We start from the raw sequence: 16,255 nt of genomic DNA on the forward strand, positions 1-16,255 counted from the left end.
TCGGGTCTTAACCAAGTACTATAATTTAGTTTTTTTTTTTTTTTTTTAATCCCTCAAAATTATTTGATTTTTTAGTGTATCACATCAACATTAAAATTCTAGTTGTTCACACGGGCACGCGTGACGCCCAAACCGCGTAATTATTTTTAAAAAAAAAAAAGAAAAGAAAAAAAAAAGAGTACCCTTATTTATTTTGCATATATACCCTGACTAAGGGAAGTTTTATCCTGTTAGCTTTATATAAATAAGAAGTTAATATAAGTTACCATCCGATTTTAGGAAGAATGTAGGGTAAGTTTAAATCCATCTTCAAATTATTTGCGTGGTTTAGTTTATATGTTAGCTAACAATTTAGTGAAACTTAAGTATATTTATATAAATAAGAAAATTTATTTTTTTTCTCGGTCTATATTTAGTCTTCGAAAAATAATAAAGGCACTCGTAAAGGAGGACACGCGGAGAAAAATATCTCCTTTTAGATTTTTTATTTTCAATAGAATACTAGTAGTCAAATGATTAAGGAAATTCATTTTGTTGGATAAATATATCTAAGTTCAAATCGTAACAGCACCGATCTAAAATGTTATTAAATTTCCCTTCTCTAAAATAAACAAAATTTAAAAATAAATAAATAAAAGGCTAACAAATGAGTATAGTATGTAATCAGAACACTTGTAGAGGAAAAAGGTTTCATTACTCTTCCTTTCTCTTCTACAAATTTAATTTAAACATGTGAAAATTATTTTATGTCGCGTCTTTCTCTCCGTTTAAAGCATTGACTAGAATCCCTTCTTTAATTGGGTCGATTTTAAGAGTTGAGGGGCCATTGTACCAGAATTCCTTCTAAAACAGCTGTGTAACAAAATTATTAACAAGGAGGCGGGTCAAAGGAGAATTGCATCAATTTCTGGCTTGTTGGAGGCCTAGTAAATTAAATTGTGACAAGACTTGTGGTCGAGAAAAGTATTAGACAAGGATCGATCACCTTCGTATTTAACTAATTATCGTCCTCGTACCACGGCATGACGGCAATAGTGATGGAGAGGTGAACAAATCGGAGTTTTTGTCCAAACTAGTTTATAGAATACTTCTCAAACTTATTATCAAATAAAATTTAATTTATTGTAGTCCTAATAAAAATAGTAAATTAATCAACATTTTATCTCTAAATAAAAATATTAATTAATTCAGTATTTTTATTTTGTCCTAAAACGTTAATTAGTTTAGCATTATATATATATATATATATATTCTTTTAACTTAATCTTTCAACAAGTAAGAAAAAAAATTACCTAGAAATAAAAACACTGAATTGATTAGTGTTTTTAAAAACACTAATAAATTTAATATTTTTATTAGGACTACAGTCAATTAAATCCATTTAGTAATAAATTTAAGTAATAGTTTATTTTGATAAAAAAAAACTAATAAAAGGGGCTAATTTGGTCAAAAACTCAACAAATCGCACTTGTGGGCGTACGAAAACGTACTTTGACGAACTACATAAAAAGCTTTTCTTTCAAGTACGCAAAGCAACAAATCCACCATATGTAATACTTACAAGTAAAGCAAAAGAATTGTCTTTTTTTTCTATCATATGATTAATTAGAAAGTTTTAATACATTCATCTTTTCTAGCTTTTAGCTGAACCAAACGTTTCAAAGAGAGGCAAGAGCTATCCAAGTCTGGCTTTCGTTTTAGTTGCTCGAGGTATCTCCAACCACTAGGCTAAGCTATCTTAGAACAACTGCCGCATTCCGCAAAGCTAAGTACCTCTGAACATACTCGTCAGGAAGCATTCTAATGCGCTTGAAGACATCTGGATTTGCATAGCGTAGATTCGTCCTTGGATCTACATATGGCGCCTGCATTCACTAGACCAAATCAAATAAAAGAACAAGAAAAAAAAAGATCGGTTTCTAAGAAGGTAGCAATGGTTAGAAGTTAACCCCAAGGTATGAAAGTGAAAATGACTATAATTATATACAATTAATTGCTAAATAGAAAGTTCGGACAGTTTGAAACATCATAGTTTGTTTGGTTTGAATTTAGGGACTCTCTCTGAACTAGTTTAGGAACCCCTAACTTGATTCAGTCATTAAATTTTTTTTATCTTTTTTATACCTAACTAAATTTACTCTTAAAAAAATTTAAGACTAAAAAATAATATCAACTAATTAAGTTCGAAACTTAATCTCAAACCAAACAAGCCCCAAGAGTTTATCTCGCTTAAATATCATTCCATAATAGAAACTGAAACTATATGTTAAAACTTGTTTGGTATTCTCAATAGAACAGAGGAGATACCTCTCCTGGTTACATATCGTCTTCGAGTAATGTACTTATAGGCAATGAGACCAATTATAGCCAAGCATGGATTCACATGCTGGCCAACACTCGTAGTGCTAGCACATTACAAAGTGGCTGTGGGTCCCACTCTAGTAAAACGTATAACATGCATGGTGACTAATGGTGACGGCACTCTATACTCGTGATACAAATTATGCAAATTTAAAATTCCTCTCACAAGACTTCACATCTTTTACCTTCAGCGAGGCTGTTAAAGTGGAGTATCACAGCAGATATTATCTCCAAATAAGTAATTAGAAAGGGCTTTGTAACTTGGCTACGATGAATTTTACCTACCTAAATCATGTTTTAATGCAAGTAATGTAACAACCAGAGAGGCAGCAGAATCACTTAGTTGCATAATGTACTTCCTATGGACATGTCCTAGACTAGATTAAATAGGCTTATGCAAAAGCACAGCAAACAGAACTACACCCCCACATATCAATGGCATTCATCTGAAATCTAACAGCATAAATCTAGCATCATTAACTTAACTGAAATTTTTTGATAGGCTATGGGCATCTAACTATGAAAAATTGCAAGGAATCAAGTCATCCAATTTCTCTCAACCTGTATACACTTATACACTGCAAGGGCCGCTCTCAAAACAAACTTATTGTTCCAGTAATAAAACATGGGATTTTGAGATATCTAGATCAAGTATGGTTTGATATGTATAGATTTTAGCTTTTGGATAATCATAGCATGAAGTTAATAACAGCTTCGAGTTGTTCAAATTGCTGATTTGATTCTTTCCTTTTTATCAAAAAGCAGAATCTTAATTAGAAAAAGTAAAAGAAAGAAATATTCCGTTCATGAGATAAGTAATAAAAATACTTGAGTTGAATAATGTGATTCCTTGAAGATATCAACCATAAAACAGTATGGGTCTCAGAAGTTAGACTAGAGAAAAGGAACATTTACCTCAAAGCCTGTTATATCGCAATACTTCTTTGATGGATACATAGAAGGAGGTGACTCAATATTCAAATCTGAGAACAAAAAAATAGAGTTAAGAACATTATGGTTTAAATGGACTCGGTTAGAAACTAGAGAGCATCTATTGCACCTTAATATATTCTCCTGAGAAGGTATATTCAACAATTACAAAATGCATATAGCTAAATAGGCCTTCCTTTTATAAAAGTAGAAACGCAAACTTAACAATTTATTTTCCATTAAATTTTTTGAGGTGTATAGTGCTATTCGCATTTTAAGTTACATCCTCCATCAAGATAACTTAGCTAATACGTATGATATAATAGAACATAATCTTTCTCATATTTCATGAAGCAAATGACCACACTGTTATTTGTTTAGTTTGACTACTAACCAACGATAGCCATGCCAGCGGCGTACCAACATGTGGCACGAGGGTGCCGTACAACACACCTCCTAACAGCTTGACCGCTTGCCATTGACTTCGTCATCGGGCTTATTGTCGCCACTCGCCATCGCCCGAGCTTGTGCTGCTCGCACCCAACGCGGCTCTGAGCGGCGAATGATGAGGTTGACTATGAGCGGTAAAGGATGAAGGTGTGTAGTCTCCCTCATATTTTTCTCTTTCTCTCTTACGGCAAATGCCGACAAGTGCCGCGGCATGTGCCGTGCAAATCGGTCAATGGTCGACACGGTCTATACTTGTGGCACAACCATCCTTGTACTAGCTACTATAGTTTAAGCAATTTGAAGTGCTCTAGAGTAAAACACAAAATCTGCAATTATTATTAAAGTTGAAAAAAGTAGTTACACATTTTCTATATCTCAAAGGTCTATAATCCTAAATGAAAGAAATTAGTGCTTCTGATAATACATTTTGAAATTGACATAGAAACAAAGAAGCAAAGGTTTGGAAAGCGTTCCTAACAACTGAAACACCCTAAAAATATTTTACTAATCAGAAAAATAGAACATATCGATGTTAAACAAGAGAACCCTACATATATAGGGTACAATGATCACAAATCACCTCATACATTACTTTGCATGTGTATGCAACTCACTGCTCTGTCTATCTTTTCTTGTTTATTTTACTTTATATGAAGATCATTATGTCAAATTGGCATACTTTTACAGCTTGAAAGCTGTTCAGAGGTCTCAAATTTTCCCTCAGTGGATCAAATTCCCATCAGAGATGTGCAGTAATATGGATAAGAGTTCTTTTTTTTTCCTGGTTGTTCCTTGAAAATCCAAACTTCACCTTCACTTCCTCATCTTCTCTTTCTTCTCATTTTCTATTGAAAAATTTTCTTTCTCAGAAAAATAAAGTTTGCGTTTGTTCCCACCCTGTTTATTTGCTATCTACACTCTGTTGGATCTGCCTATTATGTCGTATGCAAATCTATGCCCAACTTAATTAACTTTTCCTTGTTAGTGTTGTTAGTTCAAATATGAAAAGTTGGCCAAATGCAAAGCCTAAGAATCTAAGGTCATTCCAGGAAGACAAAAGTGTATCTATTTGTCCATTCTTTTTTGAAATATTTTGCTGTCTTCCGTAAAATTTGATGAATGGCTCAATGACTAAGCCAACACCTTATCAAAATACAACCCAACCAAATGGGACAATTTTGCATTTTTTTAAGAAAAAATAAATGTTTTTTCTGAAAAAAAAAACTCCCAGAAAATGAAGTAAGAGAATATTTCTACCGAAATAAGCACTCACTTTTCTGATCTTTAAAGCTATTATACCTTATCCTAGCAACAATAACACCACATCTTTTGTTCTTTATACAAAGAGAAAGCCTGAAATCCAACACGTAGATTTCTTGAAAAGTACCTCATTTTCTTGTCTAACGTTGGGCATAAGAAGCCTACTTCAACAAACTTCTGATTGCATTTTTTCTCTTCCTATATTCCAACTACGCTACTAATAATAAGAATTCATATATTATGTAACTTAATAATATCCACGCGAACTTATTTAAGGTTGCCACCAAATCGGTCCCGACGATCAGAAAACCATTGTCATCCAGTTAATCTCCCCCAAATAATAAAGCCAATAAACCGCAATAAAATCAGCGGAAGAATGCCATCTGAAAATAAATCTCCGAAAACGTGTCTGCTTATACCCTAATCTTCACCAGGGACTATCGATTCGCCAATTACCATCAGCCTATAACCTGGAAAAATCCTTTAGCACCCCGTACTCTAAAAAACTGTTCCCCTAAACCACGACTTCCCCTTTTTCTAGAAAGCATTTGGACAGAAGATCCCCCTTATCATATCCTCCCACCTCATCCTCGAAGGAATTCCAATGAGATCAAGCAATCAGGGCATCAAGAACTGGAGAAGGAGAGAGAGAGGTCTCACAATTGGGTTGGTCGGGCGGGTAGTTCTCGGCCTGAAGTATTTGCTTGAGATGCTTCCAATGGCGGCCTCGGGCTTGGCCCTTAGGGTACTTGTCCGACATCTGCACGCGCTTGAAGGGTAGCACAGCAGGCAACACCGTCTCCGAGTTCACCACATCCGGCTCCATGGAGGAGAAATCGCCAGCTCTGACCTAAGATCACTCCAAAAAGACGCGCTACCGATCGCCAACGGTTTTTAAGTTAAAAAGAAAAAGAAAAACTCTCTCCCTGCCTCCCGAGCTCTGCCGCTCGGTGGATATATGTAAGAAACCGAGTCGGTTCGGCTATCGGTATCATATTCACATTCGATTATATTTTGGGATAATAACACTCATAAGATTTTGTTATTATAGTTCATATTCACATTCACTTCCTCATCTTATTTTACTCTCTTTCTTCTAAAATAAAAATAAAATAATCTCTAAAAAATCTAAAAATTAATTTAATGAATAAAAAATTTCTGTAAAAATAACAATAGTTCGAGGATCAAATAATAAATATCTATTACACGCTAATTATTATAATTAATTTTTGTAAAAAAAAAACTGGGAAGCCCAAAATATACATAATACAGTTAACATTTGCAAAAGGTACGAAGCTGGCGAGTTGATCCCTTTAGTATGCGAAATTCGATACCAAACTCATCGAGCAACAGTATAATATCACCAGATAATTACAATTTGATATGGACAATCAATGAAGAAAATTTTCTCACAAATTATATGTTTCCACCTGTAAAAACTAATTGGCAGTTAACATCTTTAAAAGAAACTACTTCAGCTGCTAGCATTTATATTACCTTTTCGAATTTGAAAATCTACAATGGTTCAGTTTACAGTGGACATAGCTTCCTGTCATATCTGACAATAAGAAGAAGTCGATCGACAGCACACCTTACATACATCTGTGAATCTATACCTAATTTTTTACTCCCTATTGTCGTTCAGCATATTATATACTACACAAGGCAGGTATACTACACAAGGCAGGTGTAAGATTAGCGGTAGTCCATACAACACAGAGTCAGTCACATATCCATGTCAATTAGCAAATCCTCTTCTTCCTCCTCATTGGCCGCCTCATCGCTAAGGAAGCCATCTCCTGCTAAATTGCTGCAGAAACAGAAATTTGCTGACAGTTTACTGAGTTCATGAACCATCCAAGAGGTTAATTAAATTGTGGGACTCAGCCAAAGTGAGGGCTTACCTTATACAACAGCATCTGAAGCTGAGGACGCGCTTCAGCTTCCTGTTGTAGAAAAAGAAGTTGAACGACCATCTGAAAGACATGAATTCCATATCAGAACTGATATATAAATGATTGGATGAGATAGATGTTAGCTTAAAATAGGAAGGAACTTACATGGCTCCTTTCTCTAGGAAAGGGTCACCATCAAAGTCCGGGTTGTAACTGTAGATTTCGCACTCCTTTATTTTGATAACCTGCATCAAAAGTGGTATATGACACCATTCTTGTAAACCCAAAGTATAAAGGAAGAAAGAGAAAAAAAAAACCCTGACCTCATCAATAGCCTTAGTCATGCTCTCAAGAAGGGAACTGCCCTCATTTGCCACAACCCATTGCTGGAACAAGGTCATTTTACACCCAATTAAAGCCAAAGGAACAGCATAAACCAGGTAGATACATCAACAGTGGGTCAAAGAACAAAAAGTACATATAACTGAAGTGTGCAAGAGAAATGTGCTTGACAATATATCTGCTAATGGAAAATCTTAGCAAAGAAAAAGAAGAACGTTTTAGAACATCAGTCTTTACTGGAAAAGAACTCTGGGTATGAAGTTAAGGAAACAGATAGTAGTCTAACACAAAAGCACAGAGATTGAAATAAAGGAAGAGTAATAGTGAGCAAGCAAGCATGATGCACACATTGCACGAAAGCGGAGATAGAGATGCAGCTCATGAAATTTTAAATTGACGATTCAAGAAGGAAAAATATCATTAGTGAAAGAGAACATTTCTTAGTTGCTTAAATTTTTCAAAGCCAATAGGCATAGAGAACACCAATAGAAGTTAATACAACTATTTCATGCCATCGGGATGAAACACATGATCTTGTTTGAATATTTAATTCCACGACTATCCCGTGTGATAACCTTTGGGGATGCTATATTGAAACTTTTCAGTGGAACAAATATATGAATAGAAAATCACTGGATATGTAGTGCACGTTTACTGGCAACATAAAAAAATATATGAAACAGATGGATGTACGGATTTCTTCAGAATGCCTCTACAATGCGAAGCAGTAAACATTGATCAGCTCCTATCACAATTACTTTTTAAGGACATTAGCATACCCGAGCTGCCTCAAACAAGTAGGTATCCATTATCTGCTTGAAGCTGTCCCACTCTTCTTCTTTAAAAAACAGGTGAGCTCGCACTGCACTGCTAAGCCGATATATGTTGACAACATAATGTTATATTTAGTCTGAAACTAACTTGTCATACGAGTACAGCAAAACTATAGATTCCAAGTATAAGAAAGTGAAAGCTGCATTGATGACCACAACATTATAGGGAAATGGAGAGATTTGAACTCTCAGCTCATAGAGCGACGGTATCAACCATCTGTCAAACCATTTGACAACACTCCCAATGGTGGTTAGAAAGGACAAAGCGGGTTGACATGTCGCCTAAGAAGCTGACAATGTCATTACCCAACATCCTTCTTTCCAATTATTTCTTAAACCTTGATGAACGTAATATAATAAAGATACCTGAAATCGTAATCTGGATACATACGACCAAGGGTAAGAACAAGATATATCAACGTTTTCCGGCTGGCACAAACAGGAAACAATGGCAAAATCAGGTCAATGAAAAGTGAAAAGGAACAAAAACACCAAAATTTTGCTGTCCTACCTTGATCTACTAGATAGATACTCCACAGGGGAAGGAGGGTCACTATCAGCAGACTGCCCAAGGTAATCAAGAATCTGAACTAGCAAAACATCAAGTTAACAAAATAATGCAATCAACACTACAATACAGAAGTCCCAAGCTGATCACTACCAATTATATTAAATAAAATCAAGTATCCAATGCATAACAGTGATCATAATTTGCTCATAATGATATCCACCTAGATATTCCACAGTAACTGTCACCGGCATTAAAGGCTAAACTAACAGTATAAAGGTATAAAAAAGAAATGGCGATGGAGAGAATATCTTGCATAGTTGCATTTAGTTTCAAAGGTATGAGTATAAGACATATCAAACAAATACAGATACTGTAGATACCTCATGCTCCAAACTTAGAGAGAGTTTTCGATCAGTACCAGTATGCTTGCCTGCATATTAGTGCCCAATTCAGCTCATTTGGTGTTACCAATGATCACACACAGAAAAAGAATCAATTAAATACCCCCATACTTACATGAAAAGGCTTCAAGATTTCCCCTGACAGTACATTCTCCAAGGTTCAAGTGATTAAGGAACAAATTTATACTACAAAGGTAATATAGAAGTATAAATATCAATTTAACAATAAGACCTGTACTGAAATGGTAGTAAAAAAAAATTTAAGAAAAAATACATCAAGAGTGAAAAGCTAAAGAGAAAGACACCTACACTTGCTGTTATAGAATATACCTGTCTAAAGGAGTGTATTCCAAAAACTTCATGATCAAAATCTCCTGAACGAATTAATGAGCTCGAAGTTGATCCGTGGCTGGAATTTATCATCCAACTGACCTAACTTCCAAAAATTGGTATCACTAAAGAAAACATGGAAGGAAAGGGAAAAACCCCAATATTTCTTATGTCTAACATGATTGACGGATTGTTCAACAAGAAGACACAGCATTGAAAAGTAATCATAAGCAAGGTTCAATATATAGTTCCCATTTTTTTCATTTCCCAATTCTGCTAATTTTAAGATCAATTTTCAATAGGAATCACAGAAATTAGGAACCAATTCGGCCTCGAAACCTCATGCTTGGGGAACCACAGCTCCGCCCGAAAGTCAGATCCATAATTAGATCAGCAAAAATTTATCCCAAATTGGGCAAGCTCCCATCCTTAATCAAATCCAACGCGAAGGAAATTCTAACAAGGAGAATAAAATCCCAACAAAAAAAAAAAAAGCTCTGAAACCCTAGCATACCTAATTCCCTCTGAGATCTCCTAAAATAAACGGAGGGGGAGCGAAATTAACCACCAAATAAAAATAGATTTGGGTATTAAATTTCATACCTGGCGGGCAGATCTCCACGAAGGAACAGAGAGAAAAGGTTCGGGTTTCTACCGACGACCAACCTTATTGCATATAATGGGACTAGGAGACGGAGCGTGACCGCTTGTTGTGCCTACTGCTTACTTACTTCGCATTGAGACAAATCATGCGGTGCTCGATTTACACTTGGGATCACGAGATCTAATGTGCGGTTGGTGATTCATGATGGAAAGTCATAACCGGTGACGAATAGTTTTCCACTTAGTTGCGGGTTTAAATACATTTTACCGTTTTATGATTGCTGTTTGCATAAAGTACATATTAACCCTTACATATAACATCTATACTTCCTTTGGGTCGGGCCCAAACTCCAATCTCGGCCAATTTTGGCGGGCCCAAGCCCAATCCTCGGGCTTTCTCTCATAAAACGAAATTGAGTAACGGAACAAAACTTGGCAAAGAGAGCTCACAGGAAGTCAAGAAATTAGTTGGTTAAAGTTCTAATTGGTTCTCTCGGATCAACAAGCAATAAGGTGCTTTATATCAAAGAAATTCTAGGATTGATCTCTCTAACATCTAAACTTAGCGTCAAAAGATAATTCTCTCGGATAATTAGAAAGATTTCTTTTGTAAAGCTTTGTAATAATTATTTATATTATATATAGTTCTTCTTCCTCTATATTTTCATCTTCTTTTATTCTTCTTAGTATGAAGTCATTATTTGCCCAAACTTAAAATGATAATAATTTTTTCTTCAATGTTGAAGAGAATCACCAATTTTGTACCCCAAAATAAGATAGATATTTTAACATTATGGAAAGTAAATGAGACGACATTTTTAATTATGATATATTGATCATTTTTATGTCCACAGTAATTTTGGAGTTTGAAATTTACTTTCAATATAAATAGACGGCCAATTATGAACGTAGATCATATGGGAGAGAAAATACAATTGAAGCACTAATATGCACCTAGAATTGATATGTAGTCGAATCTAAATAGCAAACAGAAGACCACTTTACACTATATATTTACTTTTTTGAATACTTAAAAGATGAATTATGTAAATAATATATAGATGATATATGTCAATCTAGATAGGATGTGCTTATTTTACTGTGATACAATATATTAGCCTGTTACCGTTCACTGGCATATTATTCAAACATTAGCCAAAGAGACAGAGGTTAATCCTACAAGTAAAAACAAATGGAAGCAATGCATCCAAAAATGAGAATCAAATGGCCTGACGAGCAGGGTTGAGAGTGGGTTTAGATCGGAGTTAGCCTATGTGTACATCTAATTACTTCTTTTTTAATATTAAAATTCTATATCATTCTGGACGCTTACATCAGTCATATGTATACTTACTCACTAAATCCTATTGGGTATCAGATCAAATGGTATTACAAGAAGAAATTAGAATTTTGAGTTGCAAAATTTTCCTCTAAAATTTTTATCATACGTTTGAAAAGAGAAGAAGAAAGATCAAATGGTAAGTTGTTGGGAACTCATTTAATTGTTGTTAAAGAATAAAGTAAAACTTGGCAAATGGCAATGGTAAAAGAGAAAGAAGGTTTTAGGGGGGGAGACAAGAAAGAGTCACATGAAGCAGAGCAGCACATGAGAGCAGCACATGCGGCCGGAGAACACGTAGAGAGATGGGAACAAGTCTTGTCTTCTTCCCCCAATTCATACTCGTTGGAGAGCGTAAGCAGTACGGAGTGGTCACTGATCAACTTCTTTACTTTTATTTGTTTCCCTCTGCTACGTTTCTTTTGTTTTGCTCGTTAGCTGTTTGTTCTATTGATTGCTCTCCTTTGGACCCTCTGGTACGTGAATCAAGATTCTGACATGAATTACGAGAGGATTAGCTCTGGTTTTGTAGTTTAACGAGAATTAACAGCTTATCCGGTAGTGGGTGAAAGTTAAAGTCACATCATCAGGTTGTTTTGTTCTTAAATCCTCTTAGTAATTCCTCAGTGAACAAGGGAGAGAGAGAGAAAAAAAAAATCTCAGCAAAGTTAAAAAGTTTCTTAAGAGCATGAAGAATAATAACACAAAGCTTGGAGCATTCCAGAGATACAGAAGTTGTTGGAATCTGTAGATTAAAGTAATAAAAGACTGAATTGTTTGATACTTTTCTCCTTTTTCTTTTCCTTTCTGTCTATATGACTGTCACTTACAGTAGATAAAAGAAGGTAAAAAAGGTAATAGTAAAAGCCAATATCCTGGTAGGAGAAATGGAGACAAGCCAGGAGGATAACTACAACAACTTTTTCTCTCTCCCTTCTCTTTGCCATGCTGGTGTTGTGGTCCTTTTCCTCTATTCCTCTACTGCATGCTTTTGCTCAGCTATCTCTTTTTTCCTTTTTCTCTTCAGTTTTGATGTCTGTACTCCTTGTGCAATTTGTAACGTATCTGGGGGTAGTAGATAGCTAGTAGGCTAATACACTACTTAAAAGTTACTTGTTATAGTAGTAATTATATTACTAGTAGAAAGGCCATCTCACAATGCTAGACCTCTCTACTACAACTTCCAAGTAAAAGAAAAATAAAAAGAGGCTATCAATTAGAAGAAAAGAAAGTATAAAACTTTCAGCTATCTAACTTTGCTGGAACTTCTTTTCTTATACTCCAATATATCTCTTTCCTTTTGCTGCTAGTATTCCTGCCACAGAAGCAACCAAAGTTAGAGACATCAAAGGCTACCGTTTGAGTGTTTTGAGTGTATGATTCTTACCCACAAGCTAACTTCTTCTGACTTAAATTTACATTCCAATTTCCTCGGGCCCAGATGAGTACCTAAAATGCAACACGAATAAGAACAAAGGGGTGGACAAAAGGTAAAAGAAAAAAATTATAATAGTTTTTTTTTCAGAATCTAAACATACCTGGGCATTTGAAAGAAGCAAGTTTTGAAGGAGGGCAGGTCAAGGGCTGAGGTGGGAGGCAGCAATGAGGAGGTCAAGATGTGGTTATTGGCGTTGGTGTTTACTTCTGCGAAGGAGTCGATCACAAAGGGTGATGATTTGGTGGGGGAGGCAAAGGGGCTATCTGGTAAATTGTGCTCCAAGCTGCTAGAGAAAAATTAAAAAAATAGAATTTAACCCATATGTATATATATATTTGATGCATTTAGTGCGATGCGACAGTGGAGAGAGAGAGAGAATAATTCAAAGAACGGAAGGGGAAAGAAACAAAGAAGCAATAAAAAAGAGGGCAAATTTAATGGGTTTGAATTTGTTTATAGTTATATTACCTTTCTTGGAAGTCGCCATCACCATTGGGGCTCGCTTCGCCTCCAGATTCCTCCTTATCTGTAGCGTTGACTGCCGTCTGCTGCGGAGAACTGTTCACCTTCTTGAGTTCTGCTCTCTTTTCTGCAAATGAGAAAAAAAAATTTGTCGCTAAACCAAAAGCTAGAATAGAAATCATTCACATGTATAAGAAGGTAAAAAAAGATTTAATATTTTACCATCAAGTGTAGGCTTCTCTGGGCTGCCATTGTGGATCCTGCCATCTTTGGAGAAGGTGGTGGTAATTGTCGGAGTAGTTGGTCTCATGGTGGAATTGAAGGAATTAAAGTTGGAATTAGCAGTGGGAGAAGAGAGGCTTCTACTCTTGAGGTCAAGAAGCTGGAGACCCATGAATCTCCTACTTTGTAGCTCAATAGCTTGCTGTAACTCTACAGCTTGCTGCTGCTCCTCTAGCTTTCTCCTTAGCAATAACTCACTGCTATTATTGTACAGCATCCTAGCTCCTGCTTTGCCATACTTGTTATTAATTCATCAGAATAAAGGTAGATGTAACGAAAAGGAAGGATTTTTATGCTGCCAATCTCTCACCTAGCTGTTGAAGGTCGTAGGGATCCCTGGAATCCAGGCCCGTAGGAGTCGTACAGTTGGGGAAATCTCCTCGCTCACCCAACTGCTGCTTCCTGAGATTGGAAAGGACTAAGAGGTTGAGGAGATTTGTTGGGATAAAACTTTGAATTTGGTTGCAAGGATAAAGAGTGTGCCTGTACTTATCCGGGACTTTTCCCTTCTCCTTGTAAGGTTTGACCAGGACACGAGCATCACAAACGAAATGGGGATTTCCCTTGGCAAGGATAAGCTTTACGGTCTCCGGATGGACGAAGGTGACGAACCCAAACATCCGTTTCTGTTGATATGGGATCCTCACATCTTGTACTGGCCCATAAATGCTTCGATTTGGAAGGAAGAAGAGTAAGCCAAGATCAATTTTTTTATCCCGAGAAGTAAAAAGATCTATAGAGATTTTGGATCAAAAACCAACAAAATTTAGTACCTGAAGTAGTTGGAAACATCTTCTTCTCGGAAAGTACTATCGGCGGGGAAGGTCAAGTAGATTTGCCTCGACCCAGGATTCATCATGCTGGAAAAATCGCTCCTTTCGAGCAGCCTTGATCGACCAAATAGAGCTTCCCTGCGATGAAAAGGCTAGAACTGTTAAGACCCATCAAGCTGAATCGAAGCAAAGATGGCTTTGTGCCTGAAGGTAACACCTTTGGCTCTCACTCTGCTGCTGGAGCAAGAAATCGAGGCATTTGTTTGAAGAGCCAGTAGGAGAGAAGGGTAGAGCACAACTCTTAGACCTCAGTAGCAAATCCTGGCCATGTTGGTCTTCATCAGGCAAGCCATGAAGAAACCGGCAGCTACTCCCGTTCTTGCAGTAGCCCCTCGCGAAGTAGAGGCAAGGTTTACAGCCAAACTCGGCGCCGAAGCAGAGCTGGTCCTGGAGCTGGAAGTCGTCGAGGAGTTCGCCTCCTCCCGCGAGCTCGTTCACCCAAGAGGAAGGAGGAGAGGAGGCGACGGTGGTACCCAGGAAACGGCAAGAGTTCTGGCGAGACAGAAGGAAAGGAGAAGGAGAGGAAGGAGAGGACGGGGTGGAGATGGGGAAGAGGCCGAGGTCTTTGCGAGCTTTGAGGATGACGGAATGGAGAAGGGCTTCTGGTCCAAAGGCCAACCGAATCATCTCCTTCTCGCCATGGTCTTGGAGAAGGAGAAGGCCCATGATCTTGGCTGCGTGCTCTGGGTCTAGGTTTTGGATTCTTGAGAACACTATCCTTGTTGCTTCGTAAGCGTCCATGAGATCAAACTCTCCTCTCTCTCTCTCTCTCTCTCTCTCTCTCTCCCCCCCTCAACAGCTTGTCCCAAAATAGAAGGTAGAATGGATGCTTACCCAAGAAAGCTACTTCTTTTCTTTTTCTTTGGTCACTATAGGAATACTCTGAGGACTCTCTCTCTCCTTTTCTCCATTGCTCTCTCTCTCTCTCTCTCTCTCTCTCTCTCTCTCTCTCTCTCTCCTCTCTCTCTCTCTCTCTCTCTCTCCCTACTCCTTTGCTTGAACGCTGGAGAGAGTTGGAGTGTGTGTAGTAGATAGATCTGGATCTACTCAAATAGGAAGGTAAACCTTGCGCTGCTCTCTCTCTCTCTCTCTATCTAGACAAATTAAAATGAAAAAACTCTAGACCAACTTGGGTATAGGTTTTCCTGCTCTCTCTCTCTCTCTCTCTCTCTCAAGGACCAAGTTGGGTTTCTTGGTTACCACTCTCTCTCTCTATAAGTTTCTCTTCTATTGACCCACACCACCTCCACTGCTAAATTCGCTTTCCCCTAAGCTATCATTTTGGTCCTCCTCTGACCCCACCCACCCTCCTCCTCTTGTCGTTTTTGGTGCTCCTCTGCTCTCCAGTGTTGTTGTTGCCCTTTCACTGTAGTAAATAGTATTTATAACGATGCTAACCTAAAATATAAGAATATATATATAAATTACTCTCTCTCCTCTCTCCTCTCTCCTCTCTCCTCTCTCCTCTCTCCATATATATATATATATACACACACACACACACATACATGCATCACAGTTCATAAAGCACAAGAACATAAAATACTAATAATAACAATAATATAATCTGCATGGGGTTTTTAATAATGGAGCAAGGGACAGGAGATAAGGCTTGGCTTTTATCGTGTGTTCTTCACCCTATCATACTGACTCGAATGGCATCTGATTGATCGAAAAAAGGGTGGGTCTCTTTCGGTGCCCGTCTCACCATCGCTTTCTTCTCTCTCCCCCTCTTCTCCCTGCAATAGATAAACGATAGGAGGTGCTGAATGTCCTGTGAGATCACATATCGCCACATATCATTATCGTGGGTCCGTCCAGTCCTCCGTGCCCTTCTCTATTCTTCTCTCTCATTTCAATCTATTTAATTACGATATCTATATCTGAGATCAATTGTTTCCAATACACACACAGTATTTGTTCATGGAGTCTGTGTGTGAGTCAGCATAAATTTAAAAACCAACAGGCCCTCACAACATAAATTA

At 37.1% G+C, this 16,255-nt stretch overlaps 3 protein-coding genes across 10 annotated transcripts; all 3 read right to left on the minus strand.

The window, feature by feature from the left end:
- Nucleotides 1-1,490: 1,490 nt before the first annotated feature.
- LOC140780879 (protein EIN6 ENHANCER) lies at nucleotides 1,491-5,996 on the minus strand. 2 transcript variants are annotated; one of them, XM_073126580.1, is made up of 3 exons: nucleotides 5,662-5,996; nucleotides 3,277-3,344; nucleotides 1,491-1,865 (listed from the first exon to the last, which is right to left on the minus strand). In XM_073126580.1, the coding sequence occupies exons 1-3, from the start codon at nucleotides 5,825-5,827 to the stop codon at nucleotides 1,734-1,736; spliced, it is 366 nt and encodes a 121-aa protein (XP_072982681.1). In that variant the 5' UTR covers nucleotides 5,828-5,996; the 3' UTR covers nucleotides 1,491-1,733. The 2 variants fall into 2 exon arrangements, with proteins under 2 accessions (XP_072982681.1, XP_072982682.1); XM_073126581.1 differs by lacking the exon at nucleotides 5,662-5,996 and adding an exon at nucleotides 3,686-5,163.
- Nucleotides 5,997-6,459: 463 nt separating this feature from the next.
- On the minus strand, nucleotides 6,460-10,069 carry LOC140782739 (uncharacterized). 6 transcript variants are annotated; one of them, XM_073129476.1, is made up of 11 exons: nucleotides 9,917-10,069; nucleotides 9,314-9,410; nucleotides 9,099-9,169; nucleotides 8,963-9,012; nucleotides 8,583-8,656; nucleotides 8,438-8,500; nucleotides 8,018-8,105; nucleotides 7,220-7,282; nucleotides 7,062-7,141; nucleotides 6,906-6,977; nucleotides 6,460-6,811 (listed from the first exon to the last, which is right to left on the minus strand). In XM_073129476.1, the coding sequence occupies exons 2-11, from the start codon at nucleotides 9,343-9,345 to the stop codon at nucleotides 6,727-6,729; spliced, it is 678 nt and encodes a 225-aa protein (XP_072985577.1). In that variant the 5' UTR covers nucleotides 9,346-9,410; nucleotides 9,917-10,069; the 3' UTR covers nucleotides 6,460-6,726. The 6 variants fall into 6 exon arrangements, with proteins under 6 accessions (XP_072985577.1, XP_072985576.1, XP_072985579.1 ...); XM_073129475.1 differs by having other exon boundaries at nucleotides 9,314-9,415; nucleotides 9,917-10,030; XM_073129478.1 differs by having other exon boundaries at nucleotides 6,460-6,830; nucleotides 9,314-9,415; nucleotides 9,917-10,030.
- A 1,921-nt stretch (nucleotides 10,070-11,990) lies between these two features.
- On the minus strand, nucleotides 11,991-15,495 carry LOC140781024 (zinc finger CCCH domain-containing protein 53-like). 2 transcript variants are annotated; one of them, XM_073126788.1, is made up of 9 exons: nucleotides 14,428-15,495; nucleotides 14,211-14,348; nucleotides 13,921-14,106; nucleotides 13,748-13,839; nucleotides 13,378-13,662; nucleotides 13,162-13,282; nucleotides 12,794-12,976; nucleotides 12,643-12,704; nucleotides 11,991-12,570 (listed from the first exon to the last, which is right to left on the minus strand). In XM_073126788.1, exons 1-8 carry the CDS (start codon nucleotides 15,009-15,011, stop codon nucleotides 12,671-12,673), a joined length of 1,623 nt encoding a protein of 540 aa, XP_072982889.1. In that variant the 5' UTR covers nucleotides 15,012-15,495; the 3' UTR covers nucleotides 11,991-12,570; nucleotides 12,643-12,670. The 2 variants fall into 2 exon arrangements, with proteins under 2 accessions (XP_072982889.1, XP_072982888.1); XM_073126787.1 differs by having other exon boundaries at nucleotides 12,794-12,979.
- Between the last annotated feature and the right edge of the window lie 760 nt (nucleotides 15,496-16,255).

This window comes from Typha latifolia, chromosome 2 (genome assembly GCF_019914945.1).
Source record: "Typha latifolia isolate L0001 chromosome 2, TyphaL0001v2, whole genome shotgun sequence".
Classification (NCBI taxonomy): domain Eukaryota; kingdom Viridiplantae; phylum Streptophyta; class Magnoliopsida; order Poales; family Typhaceae; genus Typha; species Typha latifolia.

Excerpts from the sequence above, each read along its gene's own strand:
- LOC140780879 (XM_073126580.1), bottom strand. The coding sequence starts at position 5,827 with ATGGAGCCGGATGTGGTGAACTCGGAGACGGTGTTGCCTGCTGTGCTA. Across the intron at positions 3,345-5,661 it reads CCCGCCCGACCAACCCAATT|ATTTGAATATTGAGTCACCT; the intron begins GTGAGACCTCTC and ends TTTTGTTCTCAG. Across the intron at positions 1,866-3,276 it reads GCGATATAACAGGCTTTGAG|GCGCCATATGTAGATCCAAG; the intron begins GTAAATGTTCCT and ends TAGTGAATGCAG.
- LOC140782739 (XM_073129473.1), bottom strand. The coding sequence starts at position 9,345 with ATGAAGTTTTTGGAATACACTCCTTTAGACAG. Across the intron at positions 7,283-8,017 it reads ACTTGTTTGAGGCAGCTCGG|CAATGGGTTGTGGCAAATGA; the intron begins GTATGCTAATGT and ends ACCTTGTTCCAG. Across the intron at positions 6,812-6,905 it reads TTCAGATGCTGTTGTATAAG|CAATTTAGCAGGAGATGGCT; the intron begins GTAAGCCCTCAC and ends CTGTTTCTGCAG.
- LOC140781024 (XM_073126787.1), bottom strand. The coding sequence starts at position 15,011 with ATGGACGCTTACGAAGCAACAAGGATAGTGTTCTCAAGAATCCAAAAC. Across the intron at positions 13,283-13,377 it reads AGAGAAGCCTACACTTGATG|AAAAGAGAGCAGAACTCAAG; the intron begins GTAAAATATTAA and ends TCTCATTTGCAG. Across the intron at positions 12,705-12,793 it reads TGCTTCTTTCAAATGCCCAG|GTACTCATCTGGGCCCGAGG; the intron begins GTATGTTTAGAT and ends GTTGCATTTTAG.